This window comes from Narcine bancroftii, chromosome 7 (assembly GCF_036971445.1).
Source record: "Narcine bancroftii isolate sNarBan1 chromosome 7, sNarBan1.hap1, whole genome shotgun sequence".
In the NCBI taxonomy this organism is placed as follows: domain Eukaryota; kingdom Metazoa; phylum Chordata; class Chondrichthyes; order Torpediniformes; family Narcinidae; genus Narcine; species Narcine bancroftii.
The window spans coordinates 31077974-31102553 of NC_091475.1; the positions used below are offsets into that span (position 1 = coordinate 31077974).

Below are 24580 nucleotides of genomic sequence, written 5' to 3' on the forward strand. Positions count from 1 at the left end.
TAATAGTTTGGCTATAGTCAATTAGTAGCCTGGACTTGTTTTCCCCCTTTACCTCTACCACTTTCCACAGGTTGGTGCTAGGTTCGATGATACCTTCATCCAGCAGACATTGAGTCCCCGATTTTATAAACTCTCGGTCTGCTGCACTGTACCTCCTGTTCTTAGTAGCAATGGGCTTGTAGTCTGGGGACAGATTTGGGAAGGGGGGGGGCGGTCAATATTCAGTGTGGAGAGGCTGCATGTGGGTTCTGATTTTAGGGGCCCTCTGTTCCGAACCATTACAGGGGGAGGGGACCAGAATACTCCAAGGTCACGCCTTTAAGTTGACACAGGATGTACAGACCCAACAACACCGGAGTACAGAGTTCATCAAGAATATACAAGAAAAATTTATAGAATGCCATCCTTTAAATGACAGGTGTACTATATAATATTGTTAAACATGCGTAGAATGAGAATGAGATGTGAAAAATGTGCGGTAATTAGGATACATGCCCCAAAGACTTCATGCTCCTCTTTCGAGGGGCCCCCACCATCCTGGGTTGCCCTGTGTGGGTAAGATGGTGTACACCTCAAGGCATGGCAAGATGTCCGCCCTTCTTCTTCCTCTGATAATGATGGTGCAGAGTTTGAATTTGGGTCACAGCAAGATGGCCGCTGAGCCTTTTCGCTCCATTTCCTCACTGCCACCCTCCGTCGGCGTGTTTCACAGCAAACAGGTTCAAATGAATTTGGGGCAGATGGCTTGGGGCTGAAATCGGATCCGGGAGCGGTGCAGGCTGTGGACTTCCCTGGGCTTCACCTTGTATGGCAAACCCTCGCCCAATGTCCTTTTTTGCCACAGCTGGAATATACTGAGTCTTGACGGGCAATGAGTTCAGGGTTGTTGGCTCTTGCCACAGAAAAAGCACTCCCTGGTACGGGAAGTGGCAGCCGTTAGGGCAGGAGTAGTGGGAGCAGCCAGTCCTTGGAAGGGCTCACCTGGGTGGGTGAGCTCGCTGGCTTCGAGGTCGTTGTTCTCGAGCTTGGCCTGTTCCAGCAGTTTGGCTAGTTCGACATGACTAGCCAGGTCCTTCTTTCCTGACTCGACCAGTTGCTGCCTCATGTATCTCAAGCAGACCCCCGCGACTAGAGTGTCCCGGATCTGTTCTTCCTCATGAATGCAGCCTGCTTCATACTTGCACTTCTTGGCAAATGTTCACAGATACAGTAGGTAGTCATCAATGTCTCTCCTGGCCACTAGCAACATAGAGTGAGTCAGTGCCTTGCTAGGACCTTGTTCTGCAACTTCAGGTACCTAGCCTTCAATGCCTTGATAGCAGTGTCATATGTCGAGCAGACCCTGATAACTGCATACCCTTTTGTTCCTACACTCGAAACGAGTGCAGACCTCCTGAGGTCATCGGTGTAGAAGACAATGCTGATCGCGTTTAGGTAGGCCTGGAAGCAGTCTGGCCAATATGTGAACTCCTCAGCCTCATTGGGGGATATCAGTAGCATACCTGGCTTGAGTAGTGCTTCCATTGCTAGGGAATAAGCTACTAAAATTGTAGTGGGAATAAAAGCTCTCACAATTGGAAGGAGAACAAATGGTTTTATTAGCTTATAACTAAGGATAGGGTTCAACAGTAGTCTTCAGTAGGGTTCTGGGTTTAGGCAGGAAACCAGGGTTAGATGTAGGAAGATGGGGGTGGAGCCAGGAGACGGGGCCAGTCATCAGCACAACACCACCCTCCCAGTGAATCTAGTTCGTTGCACAGGCTGAGGAAAGAGCTTCTTCCCAGGGCAGTGAAACTGCTTGAATTACTGCTAAAACAACTGTCAGTGACTCTATTATTTATTAATGATATTTATTTAAATATATGTACATATATACTGTGTAAATGTATTGTTTATTTGTCTGCCTGTATGTTTTGTCTGTACATGTTTATTCTGTTCTGCCCCGTGGACCAGAGAACCGTTTCCTTGGGTTGTATTTGTACAATCAGATGACAAATAAACTTGAACTTGAAGAATGAGCACAGGCATTTACCTGCAATTCACATCTTTCCAAAGTGTAGGCCTTCACAGACTGCACTCATGAACTACTATTAATACTGACAGGTTTTAAATGTAGTTGTAATCATCCTAGAGATATTGTACATCTTGCATTTCCTCAGAACATTCAATCAATGCAATTTCAACAACACCCATTTTACTTGTGAATAAGTCAGGCATTCCTATTGAAGCATGACCTGGTGCTTCATCTAAATATCTAATAACACAAATTATATTATTTTTGGTTATCCTTCATAAGGGCATAAAAGATTTTTTTTAATTGCCAAGAAAACTGATATTGCTAAATAAATGGAAGGTGCTACCAGATCTAAAATCTGATTTGGAAGCTGTCAAGCACAATGCAATAATATAGACTTATCAGTTTACCCTCATAGCAAAGCAAGCTCATAAAGAGGGTGGAAACAATAGTTATTAACAGATTTTATTAATACAGACTTCACAGACACTCACAATGATGCAGTCATGTTGGCATGCTGGTTGGTAGTAGTTTTAAAATGCATTAATTTCAACTACAATTTACTGCTGAAATGTTCTTTAACACTGTCCCATCTTATTAAATAACCTATTCTGTGGAGCATCAATTGCTATACAAGGCAAGGGAAAACTAAGTTAATGGTTGATTCACAGCCTGCTACTTACATTACAGTGTAAATGCTAACATACAAATACTTAAAATTGAAGCAATATCATTTACTGAGTTCACGTAACAAACAGTATAACTACATTTTACACAAGAGGCTACATATAGTGCCATAAGCAATAATGTTTCATGACACTATTATTAGAAAACTTGAATTGTAGTTTAGATTCAGGGAAATCATGATTCCTTTTCCCTTCAAGCCCTACATTACTATTATATTATTTCCCCATGTCATCTATTTCCCCCCCCCCCTACCATTTCTAAGCCCAAATGGCAAGACAACAGTAGTGTATGAAATAAATCAAAACCTGAATATCTACATGAAATAGTCATCAATATTTCTCATTATAAATAGATGTGAGATTTCCAAATAGCCTCTATCCATTGCTCTCCTCATTCCCAAAAACCTCATTTCTACATGCAGAGCCACATAAAGCAATGATGGTACCTGATGTATTACAGTATGAAATCCATTAAGTTGATCAAGTAAATAAACTATTGCAGTGTCCAGCATCTTAAAAGCTTTGATGTTCAATGTAAAAAGAAGCTGCTCTTTATTGTACAACCGTATGACATAAATGGTACACTGCAAATCATAGAAAGATTATTCTGCTTGAATTCCTAGGATGCTGGGTGGTCTTCTATAAATCCTATATTAGAAACTGCCTACTTAGGTCATGTCTCCTGCAAAAGAAAATAAGTTATTGCAAAGCTGTACACAAGAATTTATGAGAGTCATTGGCATTCATTGACAATACTTAAAGTTATGATTTATTTCAGAATACATATATGGCATCACATACTGAGATTCCTTCCTGTGTTTCTTACCTGATCAATATATTAATGAGGGCAGTATTTAATTTCATACATCACTCAAAAAAATCATCAATAATCTTCTATTATCTTGACCAACATGAATCCATTATTTCACAACAAAACCTCCCTAATCTTAATCTCATTCCTTTCCCCCTTCAGGCCCCACATTATTACTTTATTTATTTCCAACATGAACCATTTTCTTAATTTCTTAGCCAAAATCCAAAATGACAAACGATATTATATGAAATAGCTATAACATAGTCATTAATTTATGTCACTAGAAATAAAAGATGTGAGAAATTCTAGGAGTCCTCATTGTTTCCTTAAGCAAAGAATAATTTTCCCAATTCCCAAAACAGATGTCCTAAGTTCCAGAAGAAATTTATGAAATTCTCCAAAATGCTTTGGCTCCATACTCCTCTCATATAAAGTACAGTAAAAATCCTAAAATCTGGATTGCTTGAGGAACATATTGGTCCAGATTTTCCGGATTTTTGCTCATTACATCTGTGGCGCTTATGTAATGCACGCACACAATATACATATGCTCGCATGCAATAGCGAAGAGTTTCCAAGAAGTCTGGATTCTCGGTTGGTCTAGATTTCAGGCAAGAGTTTTCTGGAATTTCTGATTCTCGGGTGATCAGGATTTCTGGCCCGGATTTTTTGACTTTTACTGTATACCTCTTTGATCAAGCCTTTGATCATTTGTCCTCAATGATCAACACATTTTGTCTCAGGTCCTACCTCTACACACCCAAAGAAGGAAACATCATTCCTGCATCTGTTACAGAGTTCTGTGTTGTGTATTGGCATATGTGCTGTGTGGTTTTATGTTAAAAAATGACTGAGCAGGTGCAGAAAATGAAAATTTGTGGACTTGGACGATAAACCACCATTGGGGGTGCTGTGGAGTGGAAGGAGGCCCAAAACATCAGTCATGGTCTGGGAGGCAGTTTAGAATGTTGGGATTTCAAAAAAGATGAACATTCCGAAGGCATCCAGAAGGATCCGGGCCAAGCCAGTGGTTCCTCTCTCTGCAAGGAATACAAGAAGACAACTTCGAATTTTGTGCTCTCTCTCTCTCAAAGATCTTTTGGCTTCAGTTTACCAAACAAATTGAATTTTGTTTATGATCTTTGCTTCGGTTGAGATCGAAGTTTTGTGAGTCTTGTGTGTTTTGTGACTAAGTTTTTCTGTGGGCTGGTTGGAAACTTAGACTTTAATTACATATGTTATATTTAGGCTGGGGAATTTATTAGTTTTACACTGTTATAGAAATTTGCATAGTAACCAGTGGGTATTGTTATAAAAGGGGGGTTTTGAATTAAAGTTTGAAGGTGAATTTTTTGTTAATAAAGTAATTGTTCATCTTTACCCCTGTGTAATATGCCTTCTTTGTGGTTGCTGGTTTGATCTTGTAACACATCTCTGTGAATCAAGAAAGTCTCCAGTTGCTGTGATTGTAGTTAATACACAAAAGTGCTAGAGAAACTCAGCAGGACCTACAGCATTATTCATGTAGCAAAGATATACTGTATAACCAACATTTCAAGGCTGAGCCCTATGTCAATCCCACCTTGAAGGACTCAGGCTCGAAATGTTGGTTAAACGTCTTTGCTTCCTATGAATGCTGTGGGACCTGTTGAGTTTCTCCAGAACTTTTGTGTAATCCCTGCATCTCTGCCTCTTAATAAACATTTTATTTGTTTCAATATGATCTCGTTACATTTTTTCATAAATTTAGAGAAGATTTGTCCAATCTGTTCTACCCCTCCTCAATCTCACTTCTCCTAGAAATGAATCTGGAGAACTTTTATTGCACTCCCAACATTACAAGTAGATAGGGAGACCAGGCCTGTGCTCATTATTCCAGGCATGGTCTCAGCTCGGATCTATATAATTGCAGCAAGTTTTCTTTGTTATATTCAAATCCTCGCAATAAAGATCATAAGACATAGGACCAGAAATAGGCTATTCAGCCCATTGAGTTTATGCCATTTAATCATGACCTGATCCATTTTCCCACTCATCCCCGTTGCCCAGCCTTCTCCCCATAACTTTTGATGCTCTGGCTAATCAAGAACCTATCAATCTCTGTCTTAAATACACCTGATGACCTGGCCTCCACAACTGCATGTGGCAACAAATTCCACAGATTTACCACTCCCGGCTGAAGAAATTCCTATGCATTTCTGTTCTAAGTGGATGGCCTTCAATCGTGAAGTTGTGCCCACTTGTCCTAGGTTCTTCCACCATGGGATACACCTTTCTACATCTACTCTGTCCATTCCTTTCAACATATGAAATGTTTCAGTGAGATCCCCTCTCATTCTCCTAAATTCAAATGAATACAGACCAAGAGCTGTCAAATGCTCCTCCTATGATAACACATTCATTCCCAGAATCATCCTAGTGAACCTCCTTTGAACTCTCTCCAACTTCAGCACATCTTTTCTTAAATGTGGTGCCCAAAACTGCTCACAAAACTCCATGAGGTTTCACCAGTGCCTTATAAAGCCTCAACATCACAACCCTGCTATTATATTCTATACCTCTTGAAATGAATGCCAGCATTGCATTTACCTTCTTCACTACTATATCAACATACAAGTTTACCTTCAGGCTATCCTGCATGGGGACTCCCATAACTCTTTGCATTAGAGTATTTTCAATTTTCTCCCCATTTTAAAAATAGTCGGCCCATTAATATTTTTCTACCAAAATGTATGACTGTATACTCTCCAACATTATATTTATCACTTCTCTGCCCATTTTCCTAATCTGTCTAAGTCCTTCTGCACCTTTGTGTTTCCTCTACACCACCTGTGGTTGAATCAACTGAAAACTTGGCCACAGCACCATTCATTGCACTATCCAAATCATTAATCTACAACATCAAAAAGAAGCGACTCCTGTGGAACACCACTAGCAACTGGCAGCCAATTAGAATATGATCTTTCAATTCCAACTCTCTGTTTCCTGCCAATCAGCTAATGCTCTACCCACACTAGTATGTTTTCTGTAATACCGTGGGGCAACACCTTGTCAAACACCTTCATCACGCATCTCTCTTGTCCAGCCTGCTTGTCACTTCCAGAAGAATTCCAATGGTGTGTCAAGCAAGATTTTCCCTTATGGCTAGTATACAATTTGCTTTCCTAATTGTTTGCTGCACCTGGTGTACAAATCTGCTGAATGTGAACTTATTTTTATTTGTATGGAAATCAGTGATATCTTTTACTTGCAACCCACCTTCCTTTTGCATGTATTACACCATTTCATACTGGTTTGCAGTGATGAATCGGGACAAACAGCAGGCTAGCAACATTCCAATTAACTGCAAAAAAAATTTAAAAATACAAATTTTATTATAAACATGATTACATTTTCTTAATCTAGGTAGATCTGTGACATCATATACAGTAAAACTACTTTTCATGCACAGTAAAAATGTTTTTAATCACAGCCAAATAATTTGGAATCTGACCCCATACATTCACAATGGGAGAGTCTTAGGGCAAACGTGAACCTTACTCCTTTTACTTAGGAGGAAGAGGAAGGTACCAAAACAAAGCAGATTAGCCCAGGCAACTGTACGATTACTACCTTTAGACACGATGAGGCAGGATATTACTGTCAACCAAAAGGTCTGCCACTGAGAGCTGAATATATTCAGAAAGGATTTCAAAAGCACAGATGGAATGGTGTGGGCCATGGGAAATGGATTGCGGAAGAGTTGAGATTTAGAATGGCATATTGGGAGATGGGAGGAACATCGAGAGAAGACAGGGAGTCAATATTAGGCAAATAGAGTTTTATAACTGATCTAAAAAGATCGGAGGCATTGTATGACTTGGTGAAGGAGGTATTCATGTTGGAAATAATTTAAATTTTGAAAATGATTAGCGAGTTGGCGGTAATATAGGGATAAGATTAAGGAGGTGATTTGTTACAGTGAAGTAAATATTTTGTTAGGATAGGAATGGAGACAAGGGAAAATACTTAAAATTAATTAAATCAACTGTAAAATTAATTTAACTGCAGTTACAATGGATGAAATAAAGAATTATTTTTTATGGGATGTGTCAAAATTCCTTTATTGGTCTTGTTAAGCAAAGTTCTACATTGGGTTGCAGAGTCAGGAAACTCCCTATAGCATTTGTACCTGAAGGAAGGCAATTCCAAATGCAACCCCAGCAATAATTCCCATATTTGTTTCCATGAAACTGGTCACCAATTCATAGCAGCCCTGTAAATGAAATGAACAAGTAAATGATATTTTCTACCTCTGTTACTATCAATCAACCACAATCAGAGAGAGAATCATGATTAATAGGCTTTAATCACCTTAAAGTGTCAGCACAGCTTGCATGTTGGTGGCCTGGTTCCAAGGCAGGTATTGGGGAGGGGTTTGGGCATAAAAACCTTTATGGAGATATCTGGGAGGGAGGAGTCACAGGTTCAGGGGGTGGGCCAGCCCATATAGCACATACATACATACATCTATATACATAGTGGTAGCATTATATTCACCCCTCCTTTTTAAACAAAGTCTGGCGGGGTGGTGTGGTTTAGTGTTTGTTGCAGTTCCAAAGTCCCTTATAGATTCAGCCTGTCCGGTCGTCTCGTCTGTCACTGTGAATATCACAAGGTCTGCTGTGGCACAGCTGTCGGTTCCTGGGCGGTGTATTCTGCAATAGGCAGTGCCTCCGGTGGCCATTCGGGTCAGTTGGAGTTTGGGGCATGAATTCAGGCACTGATAGTGGGGCAAGTTGATTGGGGTTACCAAAGAAGGGAGGTGGCCGATCGGTCAAAGGATCTCCTGCATGTGCAAGGTTGCGGTTGGAGACAGTGTTCTGTTGACCATCCTGATATTCCACAGAAGCATATTGGAGATTGACGTGGAAGAGGTGGATCTTCTTGACCAGAGGGTCAGTTTTGTTGTGTTGATGTGCCTTCGGAGCAGCACAGGCCCAGGTTCCGTCAGCCTGGACATTAGTGTGGTTCAGGATGCCGATTTTCTGGGGAAAGAGCCTTTCATGTGGTGTTGCATTTGTGGCTGTACAGAGAAGGGACTGGTAGTATGCTGCATGTCAGGGAGGGCATCTTGCCACCAGGAAGTGGGGTAGTTCTTTCGATTCAAGGGCTAAGAGAACTGCCCTTCAAACGGTAATGTTTTCCTTCTCTATCTGCCCGTTCCCCTGAGGGTTATACTCATGGCTATGCCATTGGCCAACAGGTACTGGTGCAGCTTCTCACTCATAAAGGAGGACCCCTGGTCACTATGGATATAGGAGGGGTACCCGAACAGAGCAAAGATGCCGCGTAGTGCCTTTATGATCATGGCCGTGGTGATGTCCGGGCAGGAGATGGCAAAGGGGAAGCAGGTGTATTCTTCCACGATGTTTAGAAAATATACATTCCTGTTGGTGGATGGGAGAGGTCCCTTAACGTCCATGCTCAGCCGCTTGAAGGGGTGGGTGGGTTTGATAAGGTGGTTTAGTCCAACCGGTAAAACTGGGGATTGCACTCGGCACAGACCGGGCAGTTCTGTGCCAACTCCCTGATGTCTTTGACCGAGTAAGGGAGGTTGTGGGCTCTAACAAAGTTGTAGAGCCTGGTGACTCTGGGGTGCCAGAGGTTGTTGTGGAGGACTTGGAGACGATCCAGCTGCGCGTTGGTGCATGTCCCCTAGGACAGGGCATCGGGAGGCTCATTGAGCCTCATTGATCTCATAGTTGTAGGTTTTCAGGACCTAAGGATCTTGTTATTCTTAACTTTTCCCCGCTATTTGTTGTTAAACATAAAAGTGACTGCACATTGGTTGGTCAGCAGGGTGAATAGTTTTCTGGCCAGGTAGTGCTTCCAAAGGCGCATGGCTTCCAATAAGGCTTGAGCCTCTTTCTCAATAGCTGAGTGCCGGACTTCGGAGCCCTGGAGGGTTCTGGAAAAGAATGCCACAGGCCGACCCACCTGTTTGAGTGTGGCAGTAAGAGCGAAGCCCACCAGGGGTGGGCTTTGTCCGCATAATTGGGGACCCACTGGGCATAATAGGAAAAGAAGCCCAAGCACCTTTAACGGCCTTGAGGGTCTGGGATAATGGGAGTTCCAACAGGGGGAGCATGTGGTTCAGGTCTGGCTCAATGATGCCATTCTCCACCACACAGCCCAGGATGGCCAGCCGTGAAGTGCTAAAGAAGCACTTCTTTTGGTTATAGGCCAGGTTGAGGCTTTTGCCCACCTAGAGAAACCTGTGGAGGTTGGCATCATGGTCCTGCTGGTTGTGGCTGCAGATGGTCACATTGTCCAAGTAGGGGAATATGGCCTTGAGTCCATAGTCATTGACTATGTGGTTCATCTCCCTCTGGAAGACAGAAATTCCGCTGGTGACTCCAAAAGGGACACGGAGGAAGTCCACCTCGAAGGCAGCCCTCCGGCCAGATTGGTAGCTGATGATAAGCTGACTTGAGGTTGAAGGTTGAGAAACCCCGCAACTGGGCAATTTTGTTGACCATGTTGGTGACGCAGGGAAGTGGGTAAGTGTCCAGGAGGGTGAAGCGGTTTATGGCCTGACTCTAGTCAATGACCATTCATTGTTTCTCTCTGCTCTTTACTACCACTACTTGGGCTCTCCATGGGCTGGTGCTGGGTTCTATGACCCTTTCCGTTAGGAGCCATTTGACCTCAGTTTTAGTGAATGCCCTGTCCCTGGGGTTGTACAATCTACTCTTAGTGGCTACCGGCTTGCAGTCGGGAGTAAGTTTCTCGAACAGGGATGATGGTGGGACCCAGAAAGTAGAGAAGCTGCAGTTCATGTTCGGGGGAGGGGGGTCGGCTGGTTAGCATTGCAGACCGTGAGGGGAGGGTGGGGGCTGTTGAACTGCATGCAGATGCTCTGTAGCTGGCACTGGAAGTCTAGTCCCAGTATGAGCGGTGTGCAGAGGTGTGGCATGATCAGGAATTTATAGTTCCCGGACTCAGTGCCCCGCACAGTCAGCGTCACAGAGCAGCAGCCACAGATCTTGCCTAAGTGGGATTGGGAGGCCAAAGAGACCTTACATTGCGTTGGGGTTACAATGAGGTAGTATTACTGTACAGTACCCGGGTGGATGAAGCTCTTGGTGCTTCCAGTGCCAAATAAACAGTTTGTAGGCCGTTTACCTTGACACTCATCATTGCTTTGGCCCAGTTGGTGCGGGCTGTCTTGGTCGAGGATGATGGAACCGAGCATGTGGCTGCTGTCCGAGTCACTACTGTGTTGGTTCAGGGGCGCTCGCCAAGATGGCTGCCCCTATGTTGTGTATGTGGTGTTGTGCCATGCCACCAGAAGTGGAGCTGTAATTGGTGCCATCCCAGCTTGTCGTCCCCAGGGCCCCATCAATTCATACCCGGCCACCGGAAATGACGTCTGAGGTGAAGTGGAAATGGGGCAGTCCAAGGTGGCAATGGCTGTCGTCCGCACGTGGTGCTACTGGGAGAAGGTTGGAACCTACACACTTATGCTTAGTGCCCTTTCTTCCCACAAGCGGAGCATGTGGCACTTCAGGCTGGGCAGCTCTTCTGGGGGTGCTTCCCATGCCTGCAGAAGTAGTACTTCTGGCACTCGATAACGGCGGCAGCTATGTCCCAAGATGGTGGTGCCCACGTCCCCTACGCGGCAGTTGCGTAACCTGAAGAGAATGCTTCGGTGCACTATCTCCAGCAATTTAGCCATCCATTGCTTCCTGTAGGCTCCAATCACCCTTTTCAAGGAGCCTCTGTTTGATGTAGTCAGAGCTGAACTGACTACACGTGTCCTGTATTAGGCCTTCAAGGTGGGCAGCTGCAGTGACTTCTCAGCAGATGCAAGCTCGCCCCCGCTGCCACAGTGCTTGCATGGATTCATCATTCGACTCACCCGGCACTTGTTTTCAGCTGCCCAGGAGGAATTGTGGGTATATGACATTCGTCGGGGCCCAGTACTGCTTTTGTAGGAATTCCATCACTTCAGAGTAAGTAGGTAGCATAGTCCCTTATTACTAGGAAAACCTGGTGGCCGACTTGAGCGAAGAGCACTTCCCTCATGTCTTTTTTGCTCTGTCTTTGCGCCTCATGAATGTGTTGAGGCAGTGCACCCACTGGTTGAATTTAGTTGAGGCATCCGGATCCTTAGGGTCGGTGTCTAATCTATCCCCCCGTACTACCTTGTCCATGGTCTAAAATTAAGGTGATTAAATTGTATTACTAATAAACCACAATCAGACATAGAATCGTGATTAATAGGCTTTAATCACCTTAAAGTGTCAGCATAACTTGCACGTTGCTGGCCCGGTTTCAAGGCAGGTACTAAGGGAGGGGTTTGGACATAACAGTCTTTATGAGAATTTCTGGGAGGGAAGAGTCACAGGTTCAGGGGGTGGACCAGCCCATACAGCACATACATACATCTATACACATAGTGGTAAGCACCACAACCTCAAGCCTATTTACTCAGATTTATCTATGTAGAATTACAGTGAACAATCAGGCCATAATTTTTCATACATGTGAATTCTATTATTTCAAAATATTCTCCCATTTGGATGCAATAGGATATTTGTTTGTTTGGTGGAAACTTTTTTTTGTTATCAAATTTATAACCTGTTTTATTGTATCAGTAATATTTATCTGCCTCGTCGCACCGACCCACCTATGACAGACTCAAAGACGATCAGTGGTTTATGGATCACAGGTTGAGAAATACCTTGTCAGAACACTGAGAGAATGGTGACCTTTTACAATTCAAGATACTCTCAAGAAGGGTAGAACTCTTGAGTGCATGCTAAAATCCCTTAAAGAATAAGGGAGAGGAGAAAGGGTACATTTTGATATGGAATTGGATAAGTAGCTTGAGTGTACAGTATTCAACAGTAATTTTAAATGAGAGCTGCAGGATTAGAAAAAATGCAAAAGAAATAGAAATGAAGATTAAGCTGGACCTGGCAACAAAGAATGATGATGGCAGTTCGGTTTGATCTCTATTAGGTGTAGAGTATTAACTACACCCAATAGTTCAGTGACTAGATTTTTCTGGAGTAGAGAATGGCAATGATTTCTTATCCATCTCAGTCACAAAGTGGATCAGTCCTCATTCTAGTTCAGGACTACCCAACTAGAGGAAACATCCATGCAAAACCCCTTAGTACAATACATCATTTTTCTGAACTCCATGAGTTTATAGGATTTATCTATTCAATCTCATTTGGCAAGATAATCCCCGGTTTCTGAGCATTCTTTCCTCTTGAAATCACCAAAAAAATCCATTTAATTTGCTGTTGGGACATTGCTTATAGATTGTTTGGGGGGAAAAACAAGTGACTGATAAATTAAATGCAAATTGATCTTTAGTTAACAGAGGTATTGAATGTTAAATGATCAGAAGTTCTTTCTATACATATTTCTTTATTTTTGTAGATACAAAAATAAAGGAGTTTATATCCAGAAACAAATCTTTGCTTTAGTAAAATAATGCCCAAGCTCATTGAATGTTTTCAAACTTGATGAGCTAAATATATACCTGCTGGTAGACTTTGGTGGCTGCAATAGTCATGTTCCGTAAATCCTCTGGGTTACAGTCATCGCTCCTTATACAGCAACTGCGAGGAAAGCCATGGTCAGGCCAATAGGTGCTTGTGCTCCAGTTTGTATAGTTCTGTACACCACAGCAATGCAGCTGATGGTGAGAATCAGAAAAAAGATTCAAAGAGATAATGGGGTAAAACCTCAAGTACATAAAATACCAAACTTAGTCTTTGCAGTAGTCTTAAAGAGGGAGGGGCATTTCTTAAATGCAGAACTATCATGAAGTCTTTTTTTTTACAAGTGGCAGCCCATAAGTGAGTGGTTAGGAAATATAAGTATCAAGTGTCTTCATATTTCACATCTCCATTTGCTTTAGCTGAAGCTACATATCAAATTTACTATTACCCCAGCGAAGACTTTGTAACACAACTACTAACAAAACAATTACTACACAAGTCCATTGGAACTAGCAAGTCATCTCCAAAATAAATGCCAACAGATAGGACTAAATAAGAGTAAAGCCAAATCCAAACTACAGCTATGCCAGGCAATGTTTTTGCTTTGGTTTCATATTTTATAAACTTTGCCAGTTATTGCAGTTAGCTGCCTTCGATTGTCTTAATTTGAAAAGAGAACTAAACTTCAAATAAATAATTCATAATACTTACACTTTTCTGCACATCATCAACAGCAAGGCTTTGCTTATCCTTTGCATTGTAATTATGAACAGCGTCAGTGTAAGTCTTGAGAAAAATATCTTTAATCTGCAAAAGGTCAAAAAATGCTGTTTAGATAAAGGACAAAAGATGCCGCTGGTACTGCTTTTACAACACCTACTTCATAACAGAGTACAGCAAAACTGCTTGAAAAAAAACTGCCGATGCTGGAAATTTGAAAATAAAAACAGAAAATACTGGAAGCACTCAGCAGGTCAGACATCAACTGTGAAAGTAAAACATAATTAACATCTCAACCTTGTCATACCCTTTGTCAGACCTTTAATCTTAAATCTTAACTTTATCTCTCTTTCATGGACACTGCCTGTCTTGCTGAGTTCCTCTAGCAGTTCATTGTTCAGTGAAGATACCAGCATCTGCAGTTTCCTTATGAAGTGAACTGAGATTCACTGGTGGTGTGTTGCGCTGATGGCTGGCTCCGCCTTCCAGGTCCGTCCCCATCTAACCATGTATAACCCTGGTTTCCCACCTTAACCCTGAGCCCCTCTGAAGACCCTACCCTCAGTTATAAGCTAATAAAACATAACATAACATAACATAACAATTACAGCATGGAAACAGGCCATTAGGCCCTTCTAGTCCGCACCGAACCAAACACCCCTTTCTAATCCCACCTCCCTGCACAATGCCCATAACCCTCCATCTTCTTCTCATCCATAGACCTGTCCAACCTTTTCTTAAATAATACAATTGACTCCGCCGCCACTATTTCTCCCGGAAGATCATTCCACACAGCTACCACTCTCTGAGTAAAGAAGTTCCCCCTCATGTTACCTCTAAACCTCTGCCCCTTAATTCTTAACTCATGTCCTCTTGTTTTAAACTTTCCTCCTCTTAACGGAAATAGTCTATCCACATCCATTCTGTCTATCCCTTTCATAATCTTAAATACTTCTATCAAATCCCCTCTCAACCTTCTATGCTCCAAAGAATAAAGACCAATCTCTCCCCATACTCCAGATGCTTAAACCCAGGCAACATTCTGGTAAACCTTCTCTGCACTCTCTCCACTCTGTTTATATCCTTCCTATAATTAGGCGACCAGAACTGCACACAGAACTCCAAATTAGGCCGCACCAACATCTTCTACAATCTCAACATCACCTCCCAACTCCTATATTCCATGCAATGATTGATAAAGGCCAGCATACTAAAAGCCTTCTTCACCACCCTATTCACGTGAGTTTCTACCTTCAGGGAACGATGTACCGTCACTCCTAAATCTTTCTGCTCTTCTGTATTTCTCAATGCTCTCCCATTTACCACATATGTCCTATTCTGATTCTTCTTACCAAAATGAAGCACCTCACACTTATCAGCATTAAATTCCATCTGCCATTTTTCAGCCCACTTTTCTAAGCAGCCCAAATCCCTCTGCAATCCTTGAAAACCTTCTTCATTATCCACTATTCCACCTATCTTAGTATCGTCTGCATATTTACTAATCCAATTCACCACCCCATCATCTAGATCATTAATGTATATAACGAACAACAATGGGCCCAATACAGATCCTTGAGGCACACCACTGGTCACCGGCCTCCAACCTGACAGACAATTATCCACTACCACTCTCTGGCCTCTCCCTTTCAGCCAATGTTCAATCCATTTGACTATCTCAAAATTTATACCTAAAGACTGCACCTTCCTAACTAACCTTCCATGTGGTACCTTATCGAAGGCCTTACTGAAGTCCATATAGACAACATCCACTGCGCTACCCTCATCCACATTCCTAGTCACCTCTTCAAAAAATTCAATCAGATTGGTCAAACATGACCTTCCTCCCACAAATCCATGTTGAGTGCTCCTGATCAGACCCTGTCTATCCAGATGTTTATAAGTACTATCTCTAAGAATTTTCTCCATTAATTTACCTACCACAGACGTCAAACTTACAGTCCGATAGTTGCCAGGCTTCCTCCTTGAACCCTTTTTAAATAACGGAACCACATGCGCAATGCGCCAATCCTCCGGCACTATCCCCATATCTAATGACATTTGAAAAATTACCGCCAGAGCCTCTGCTATTTCCTCCTTCACTTCTCTCAATGTCCTGGGGAAGATCCCGTCTGGTCCCGGAGACTTATCCACCTTTATATTCTTCAAAAGCCTTAAAACTACACCTTTTGTAATCTCTATATTCCCCATATTTACCCAATTTGCTTTTTTTATCCCACATCTCCCAATATCCTTCTCCTTAGTGAATACCGAAGAAAAGAAACTGTTCAATATCTCCCCCATTTCTCTAGGTTCCACACACAGTTTTCCACTCTGATTTTCTAAGGGACCAATTTTGTCTCTAGCTTTCCTCTTACCATTAACATATTTGTAGAACTGTTTTGGATTAGTTTTCACCCTGCTTGCCATAGTTTTCTCGTACCTTCTTTTAGCTTTCCTAATTCCTCTCTTAAGATTCCTCTTACATTCAATGTATCTTTCAAACATCTCCTTAACTCCATGCTTCTTTTTCTTCGAACCAAGTTTCCAATATTCCTTGAAAACCACGGCTCTCTCAAACCTTTTGCCCCTCCTTTTAACCTAACAGGAACATAAAGCTTTTGCACTCTCAAAATCTGATCTTTAAAAGACTTCCATCTCTCTACTACATCCTGCCCATAAAACAAATTGTCCCAATGCACACCCTGCAAGTCCTTTCGCATCTCCTCAAATCTAGCTTTTCCCCAATCAAAAACCTCAATCCTTGGCCCTGATTTTTCTCTTTCCATAATGACATTGAAGCTGATGGCATTATGATCACTGGACCCGAAGTGCTCGCCAACACTAACCTCCGTCACTTGACCCATCCCATTTGCCAACAGTAGATCTAACACTGCTCCTTCTCTGGTCGGCACCTCTACATATTGTTGTAAAAAACTATCTTGCACACATTTCACAAACTCTAACCCATCCATTCCTTTCACAGAATGTGTTTCCCAATCTATATGTGGAAAATTAAAATCTCCCATAATTACAACCCTGTGCTTATCACAAATATCTACTATCTCCCTACAGATTTGCTCCTCTAGGTCTCGGTCCCCTCCGGGTGGTCTATAATACACCCCTACAAGTGTAACCTCTCCTTTCCTACTCCTCAGTTCCACCCAAATAGCCTCCGTGGATGTGCCCTCTAATCTATCCTTCCTAGGCACCGCTGTAATATTTTCCCTGACAAGCAATGCAACCCCACCTCCTCTTGCCCCTCCGACTCTATCACACCTAAAACAACGAAACCCAGGGATATTCAGTTGCCAATCACATCCCTCCTGCAACCATGTCTCACTAATCGCTACCACATCATACTTCCAAGTATCAATCCACACCTTCAGCTCATCCACCTTTTTTACAATACTCCTGGCATTAAAATATATGAATTTCAGGGATTTCCCATTTTTTAATCCCTGTTTTCCCTCATCTTTAAGAACAACATTATTTACTTTTCCTGCCAATTGCCCTTCATCTTCTTCCAGAGCATTTCCCTTCTCTATCACCTGCCCATCCATATTCAAATACTTACTACAAACTTTCATTGTTTGCATTCTAACCTTCTCCTTACTGCTCTGTACTATTTTGTTCCCTCCCCCCAACCATTCTAGTTTAAAGGATCCTGAGTAGCCCTAGCAAATACCTCTGCCAGGATTCTGGTCCCCCTGGGATTTAAGTGTAACCCGTCCTTACTGTACAGGTCACATCTCCCCCAAAAAAGGTCCCAGTTATCCAGAAACTTAAAACCCTGCCCCTTACTCCACCCCTTCAGCCACGTGTTAATCCTCCACCTCATTCTATTTCTATTCACACTGTCACGTGGCACAGGGAGTAATCCAGAGATTACCCCCTTTGCGGTCCTTCTTTTTAACTCCCTACCTAACTGCCTGTACTCACTTTTTAGGACCTCTTCTCTAATTCTCCCTATGTCATTGGTACCTACATGTACCACGACCTCTGGCTCCTGTCCCTCCCACTTTAGGATATCTGGGACACGAGCAGCAACATCTCGGACCCTGGCACCAGGGAGGCAAACCACCATCCGGTTCTCCTTGCTGCGTCCGCAGAATCCCCTATCCGTCCTCTTAACTATGGAGTCTCCTACCACAATTGCCCTCCTCTTCCTTTCCCTCCCTTTCTGAGCTACAGGGGCCGACCTCGTGCCGGAGGCACAGCCACTGTCACTCCCCCCAACCTTGATGTCCCCCTCAACAGTGCTCAAAGAGGCGTACTTATTGCTGAGGGTTACATTCACAGGGCTCGTCTCTGGCACCTTACGTTCTTTTGTCCCTCTCCTAACAGTTACCCACCTTTCATTCTCCCGTGGCCCTGGCGTGACCACCTGGCTGTAACTCCTGTCTATAAAAGCGTACGTTTCCAGTCGTGAGAGCTTTTATTCATGCTACACCTTATTTATTTCTGGATATTATGTGCATTATTCTATAAATAGTCTAACTATTTAATATTAGAATTCACTCTCATGGTTATTGTCTTTTTCAGATTCCTGTTATCTAACTTACCTTTCTCTGCATTTGCATGCCCCAATTTCAGTTTTTTTCTTTGTCCTGAAAGCGATGTACTTGTCAGACAGGCCAAACATCTGTTGGAATTCCCATTGTGCCTCATGCAAATCTCTCTGAGCTTGTTCCCAATTTTCACATACTCCTCCTCCCCCCAAACCTATGCTTTTCTTTAGGATGTGACGTTGTTGAGCATAAAGTGTAGAAATTTCACCTCTTCCATGTGTGTCAAGGTGATTTGAGATGCAAACATTTCCTGCAGACATATTTGCTTAGGACAGCCTTGCTCTCTGTGGTGCGCTATCGAACAGAAGCAAACTCACAAAACAAAGTCTGTTCCATAGGCTTTATTCGACATAAACTTCCACAGAGCTGGCTGTGAGAATGCTGTTGCAAGCTCTGAGAATGTCTTCGAAGGATCGGATCTAGCTTATAATCCTGGAAAGTGATTGACAGCTGTCTGGGTGTTGCCTTGTCCTCCCATGCTCTTCTGCAGGTACAGAGATCGCCCCCTGCAGTAGGCTAGTGGTGTATCACCACACTATCCACAAACCTGGACATATTTCAGTCTAGACATACAACTTGCCCTGCCTTACCTTAAATGATGATTATTCATTATTTAATTAGTCAATCTCTTTATTTAATTATTTATTCAATCAGTTCCAGCAATAACTATTGCAATTACCATCAAGAAGCTGCTTGTTAAACAGCTTGTTAAATAGCATGAAAGAAGCTATGTTAACTTAAATGCTAAATGGTTAGTGCGAATCCTAAATTCTAGAGAGTGGCCTTTAAAATGCCCTGACTCACCAAAATCCCAAATGTTGCTTGTAACTTTGAAACACACCTACCTCATGTCGAAATACAAATCCAGAGATGCCAGCAACGAGCTCTGCCAAGAACACCAGGGAGAGGAACATAGCATACTAAAAATAGAGAAGTCTAACAGTTAGTTATATTTAAGTTCATTGACCAGATAAACCTAAAAACCTGTTGCTTCTGCAACACAATGCAGCTGAAAATATATGCATGTGCCTGATATTTTAGGGAGTTTCACTGTGCAACTAATAATTCAAGTTATAAGATTTTGTTTTTCCATTCAGTATGAGGATTCTTCTCCTTGCACTGCAGTTGTATTTTTCTCCTCTACTCAAAATATGCTTTCACATCTCAAGCAGATTACATTACTTCAGTGCAGGGTGGCAAATTAGTGTCACCATGTTATTTGGACAGAAGTGAGTACTCAAGATGAGCCCAATCAATTCTTTACATAATGGACAAATGTACCTTCTCGGTAGTTAACTATCAAAAGGAGTATCCGTCTACATTTTTTTATTTTCACAGCTCAGTTCAGTTGGTTACATAGTTCCTGATGGCAGTAACAAAATCTTAATTGTACCTGTAATGTCTCTGTGTTTCTTGGGAGGCTTCTTAAATTACTTAGAGATGCAAGATTCAAATAACAAAAGAAACTTTTACTTACTGATGTCTTCCACCATCTCAGGAGAACTGTTTACACACACACATATACATATGTTCCACAGTGGTGCACTACAGTTATTATAGTGAGAAGGGTGTATTCTTACACGGTTACAAAATAGTTCACATTATCCTGACTATATAACAGCACCTATTGCAGACAGCATGGTTGGTATGGCTCAACCTTAACTAAATGAGCCATTGGAAAGCCAGATAACACTCATCACTGCACCAGTGGCATTTCACATCATCCTAAATCAACATGCATCAATAATGTATAACAATATTGTAGGGTAGGAGGGAGATAGAACAATACACACTTTTTACTCTAAGCAAGGAAGAGGGAAAAGTACTATTAATTGGTCTCAGTGGGAATATGAACATTAAATAAATATAAAAATGTTTAAAAATAAGTGTGATTCACCCTCAATTCCCTCCAGCATCTTAGAAATATGGCACATGTCACAAATGTGAGTTGCTGTCTACTTTGTTCATAGATTTATTTGTGCTACTGTGGCCAGTGAGCATCTGATGCTCATAAGAAACAAATGACACAAACATTGCGATCTTGTGTGACATTTGAATGCTTGCCTGACATTAAGGTACAAGTGGCTTGCTCAGCAGCTTAGCCTGGGACAACACAGTCATGGAGCTAATAGTTCTGCTATGTCAGATCTGTTGTGATCTGGATTCATTTCTAGTCCCAGTGCTATCTGTGCCATTTGTACATTTTCCCTGTAACTGACCGAGTTTCATATGGGTGTTCCTATTTCCTCCCACCCTCAAAAGATGTGAAGGTTGTTAGGTTCTTCATCCCCGTAAATTCCTCCAAGTGTGAAAGTGAGTTGATGGGAATATAGAGGATTAAAAGGGGATTTGTAAGCCAGAGGCAGTATGAATCCATCCGCCATTTGCAAACATAAAGGGGAAGAAGAGCAAATTTGTTCTCGCTCATTTCAAAATGTTCAAATTAAAGTAAGTGACAGAACCCAGCCCTTTTTAAATGTCCCCTATTTTATATTTTAGATTCAGATTGCATTGCATCATTAGGATGAGATTTCTATCATTGAATTTCGGGAATATGCAGATCTTTGTATGGAAGAGAAATTCTACATTGAAAGCATAACTTCCGACTTCTACCCTGTTTGCAGGTTTAATTGCGAATATTTAAGCACGAGTAAGATAACTTGGGGAATTTACTATTATATAATGCATTATTTGAGAAAATGGAAGAGCAAAGAACAAAACACAGCTTCAGTCAACATACCACATTTGGTATAGCATCAATTCACCACATTTGACAAAGTGTCAGACTTGCCAAAATGTCTGATTAAATTCTTAAATCAGCAAATTAACAGAATTTCAAAATTAATCTTTAAAACATCACTTGAGAAATACAACCCCAATAAATATCCATTAGATATGTTTTAAATGCACCATTTACGTGTCACTCACCAGTTTCAGCATCCATGGACTTCCACGACATGTTGCGAAGCAACCAAATAAACCAAAAACAACAATGGTAGTGCCAGTTCCAATGAGTACATATGGGGCATTAGTGGAATTTTCAGCAACGAGAGAGATGTAAGTACCCAAGGTGAGTTTACCCCATACTCCAACAGCTAATAGGACAACACCTGTGATCTGCAGAAATAAAAAAAAATCCATAAATTGGTATCGAGCAAGTTTGGACAAAATCTTCCAAGACAGCAGGAAAAGAAGTTGTGCCAGAACTGAACAGTGTTTATTGGAAGACCTTGATGATGTAGCATCAGTTCTCCAACTGGGATGCTTCTTTGATAAATCATTATCTGTGACCAAACTTTATCCTTAGAATGCCAATCACACAACTATATCTATCAAAGGCCTGGGGTTATCTGAGACTGCTTGATTTAAGCACTAGAAATATGTCTCTCTTGCACTAAAGGGACTGATGTTGCAGTGTTCTGTAAGACATTTCTCTATTTTTAATGAAAGAGAATGAAAATACTATTTCAAAAAACTTTATCCAAGCATTCCAGTGCTGGGGTGACCTACTTTCCTGAGATCACACTGTATTATGCATACATTTTACAGTGAAATGAAATTTGGTGAATAAGATGTTTTGCAAAAGCTATCAACTTTTTTTTTTATTTTTTAAATTTTTTATTTTTCACACCATAAATCACATTAACCATGGTACACACTTTTTACTTTTCACACATATACAGTGCCATTTTTTCCCCCCCCTCCTCCCATCCCACCCTCCCTACCTCCCCCCTCCTGTCCATTTAAGGTGCAAAAGCTATCAACTTGAGGTACAATAGGTTGCTATGATACACTGAGATGTGCAAATGGAGACTGAAGGGCACCTGAAGGCCATACATGCGCAGGTAAAGAATTAAGCTTGACCTTGATTCTTCTTTCATTGATTGCTTGGCATAGATGTTGAATTACATGATTCTGCATCAACCTTATTCACACAGCATTTATTGTTGTTGTTTTACTGAGTATGTTGCACTCATATTGATTGCAATGCTGAACATACTTAAAAATTAAATTTAAAATTTTTAAATTTAAACATACAGCATAGTAACAGGCCCTTATGGCCCACAAGCCTGTGCCACCCAATTACACCCAATTGATCTACACCTCTGGTACTTTTGAATGGTGGGAGGAAACTGGAAGATGCGGAGGAACCCATGCAGACAGAGGGAGAATGTAGAAACTCCTTACAGGCAGCGCTGGATTCAAATGCTGGTCATTGGTGCTGTAACAGCATTCCGCTAACCGCTACACAAACTTTGTTATAAAAGTAAATCTAAGAGGTAGCAATGATCAAATCTCAGCAATACCGAGTCCTAGGGGAAACAAGCCTTACTCGTCCATGTTGACCAAGTTGCCTGCTTGAGTTGGTTTTGTTTGCATGCATTTAGCCCATATCCCTCTAAACTACTCCTATTTAAGCACCACTCCAAATGTTTTTCAAATATTGAAAATGAACTTCCTCTTTCAGCTTGATCACATACTCTCAACCTTGAGCATAAATCTACTACTCAGGTCCCTTTTAAATCTTTCACTCTCACCTTAAACATGTAAACTCCCTTATCCAATGGGAGAAAAGTGATCATCCATCTTATGCCCCTCATGATTTTATAAACCTCAATAAGGCCCCCACCTCTAGCATCCTTTGGTCCAGGGAAACAATCCCAAACTATCCAGTCTCGCCTTATAAGTCAACCCAACAAGTTAAGTTCTCCAGCATGTTGTTCCCTATGTCCTGACTTGCCTTTTCACTCCTTCCTGAATAAAAAGGCACGGCATTAGCACCCATTCAGTTTTCTGGTATCTCACCCTTAGCTGAGGAAGATACAAAATTCTCTGTCAAGGCTCCAGTAATTTCTTCTCTCAATTCTCCCTATGTCCTGGGATACACTTGGTCAGACCTTGGGTATTTATTCACTTTTATGTGCCTTAAGGCCGCCAATACTATCTGGATGCATTATTGTGTGGCACGGAAACTGCTGAGTCCCAGTCCACAAGAAACCGCAGAGTTGTGAATGCAGCTCAGATTATCACACAAACCCCTTCATCTCTATCGACTCCATCAACACCTCCTGTGCCTCAGAAAAGCAGCCAACACCTTAAAAGCCTCATCCTTTTTTCCACCATTATTGGACTCCTGAATGAACTAGTAAAATAATGGTGCCTTTGCTGGGTTCTCACTGATCTCTTTCTGTAATTCAACACTTTGTCCCGTATTTTAACTGCTGTACTCTCTATAGGTTGACTAGCTGGGCTGCTTGCAAAATGAACTTTATTACTGTACCTCAGTACATGTCAAAATAAACTTGAACTGTACTTTCACAGAATACCCCCTCTTTCATAATATTGACTTGTTTCAGGACAATACTTTTCTACCCCCTGAATCCCCCGATTTCTGCAATCTTCTCCAGATGAACATACAGATGAATAGTGTTCACGTAAGACCTTGTCCATCACCCTTGACTCTACATATAGATTACCACACTGGTTGTAAGAAGACCTATTCTCTCCCAAGATACCCTTTTCCTCTTAATATACTTCCAGAATCTCTTTGGATTTCTGTCATGAATTTTTCATATGAAATAGTTAATGCTATCAAATTGATCAGACTATTGATCAAGTAACACCTATTTCAATTTGGTGAAGACCTTCTCCTTTTCATTTGTAAACAAGATGCACTACTTTGATGCAGCAGACACACTAAACTTACCGTAACTGCACTAAGCAAAGCAAATCTTCTTGTTTTTTGTCACCTTCTACTCTGTCTATTCAGACGCGAAGGTATCAACTAAGTCAACGCCATCACATGACTTATTAATTGTCCTTTAGAACCGCCTTTCTGAACGTGGGCTATCTGCCTTCCCCTCACCTGGGGCCCACAGTACATTTAAGGAGGGCCACAGACTGATCCTTAATAAGGCTTATGGGGGGCATGGATGAAATATTTTTTGGGGGAGGAAAAGAGTTTGTTGTTAGGCTTTGCTGTATAGATGCCAAACAATGCAAGATTTTTTCAAGATTGGAGGCATTTTGAGGAGGCAAAGAATGACCTAGATAAATGCAGAAAATTAACAATGTTTTCAGTGTTCCTTGCTTTGACATCATAATGTTTGACATGGAACCAGCTTTGGCTATGAATTTCTTTCCACATAGTTTTTCTCTTTTGTTTTATCACCTTTAATTCCAGGAAATAAGTGTACAGACTGAAAAGTTTTGTTCTATATTTCTCGTGGCCACAAGCACCCTCATTTTGCTTTGAGTTTTTGTGATGGGTA

The 24580-nt window shown here is 41.7% G+C and overlaps 1 protein-coding gene across 1 annotated transcript in view; it reads right to left on the bottom strand.

The window, feature by feature from the left end:
* Positions 1 to 2463: 2463 nt before the first annotated feature.
* tspan7 (tetraspanin 7) overlaps positions 2464 to 24580 on the bottom strand; it is an 81143-nt gene continuing 59026 nt past the window's right edge. Inside the window, exons 2-8 of the mRNA XM_069889390.1 lie at positions 21237 to 21425; positions 19154 to 19228; positions 13729 to 13824; positions 13056 to 13211; positions 7686 to 7769; positions 6773 to 6857; positions 2464 to 3382 (exon numbers count right to left, since the gene is read on the bottom strand). Of these exons, the coding sequence (XP_069745491.1) occupies positions 6789 to 6857; positions 7686 to 7769; positions 13056 to 13211; positions 13729 to 13824; positions 19154 to 19228; positions 21237 to 21425 (669 nt within the window). The 3' untranslated portion in view covers positions 2464 to 3382; positions 6773 to 6788. The remainder of the gene's footprint in view (positions 3383 to 6772; positions 6858 to 7685; positions 7770 to 13055; positions 13212 to 13728; positions 13825 to 19153; positions 19229 to 21236; positions 21426 to 24580) is intronic.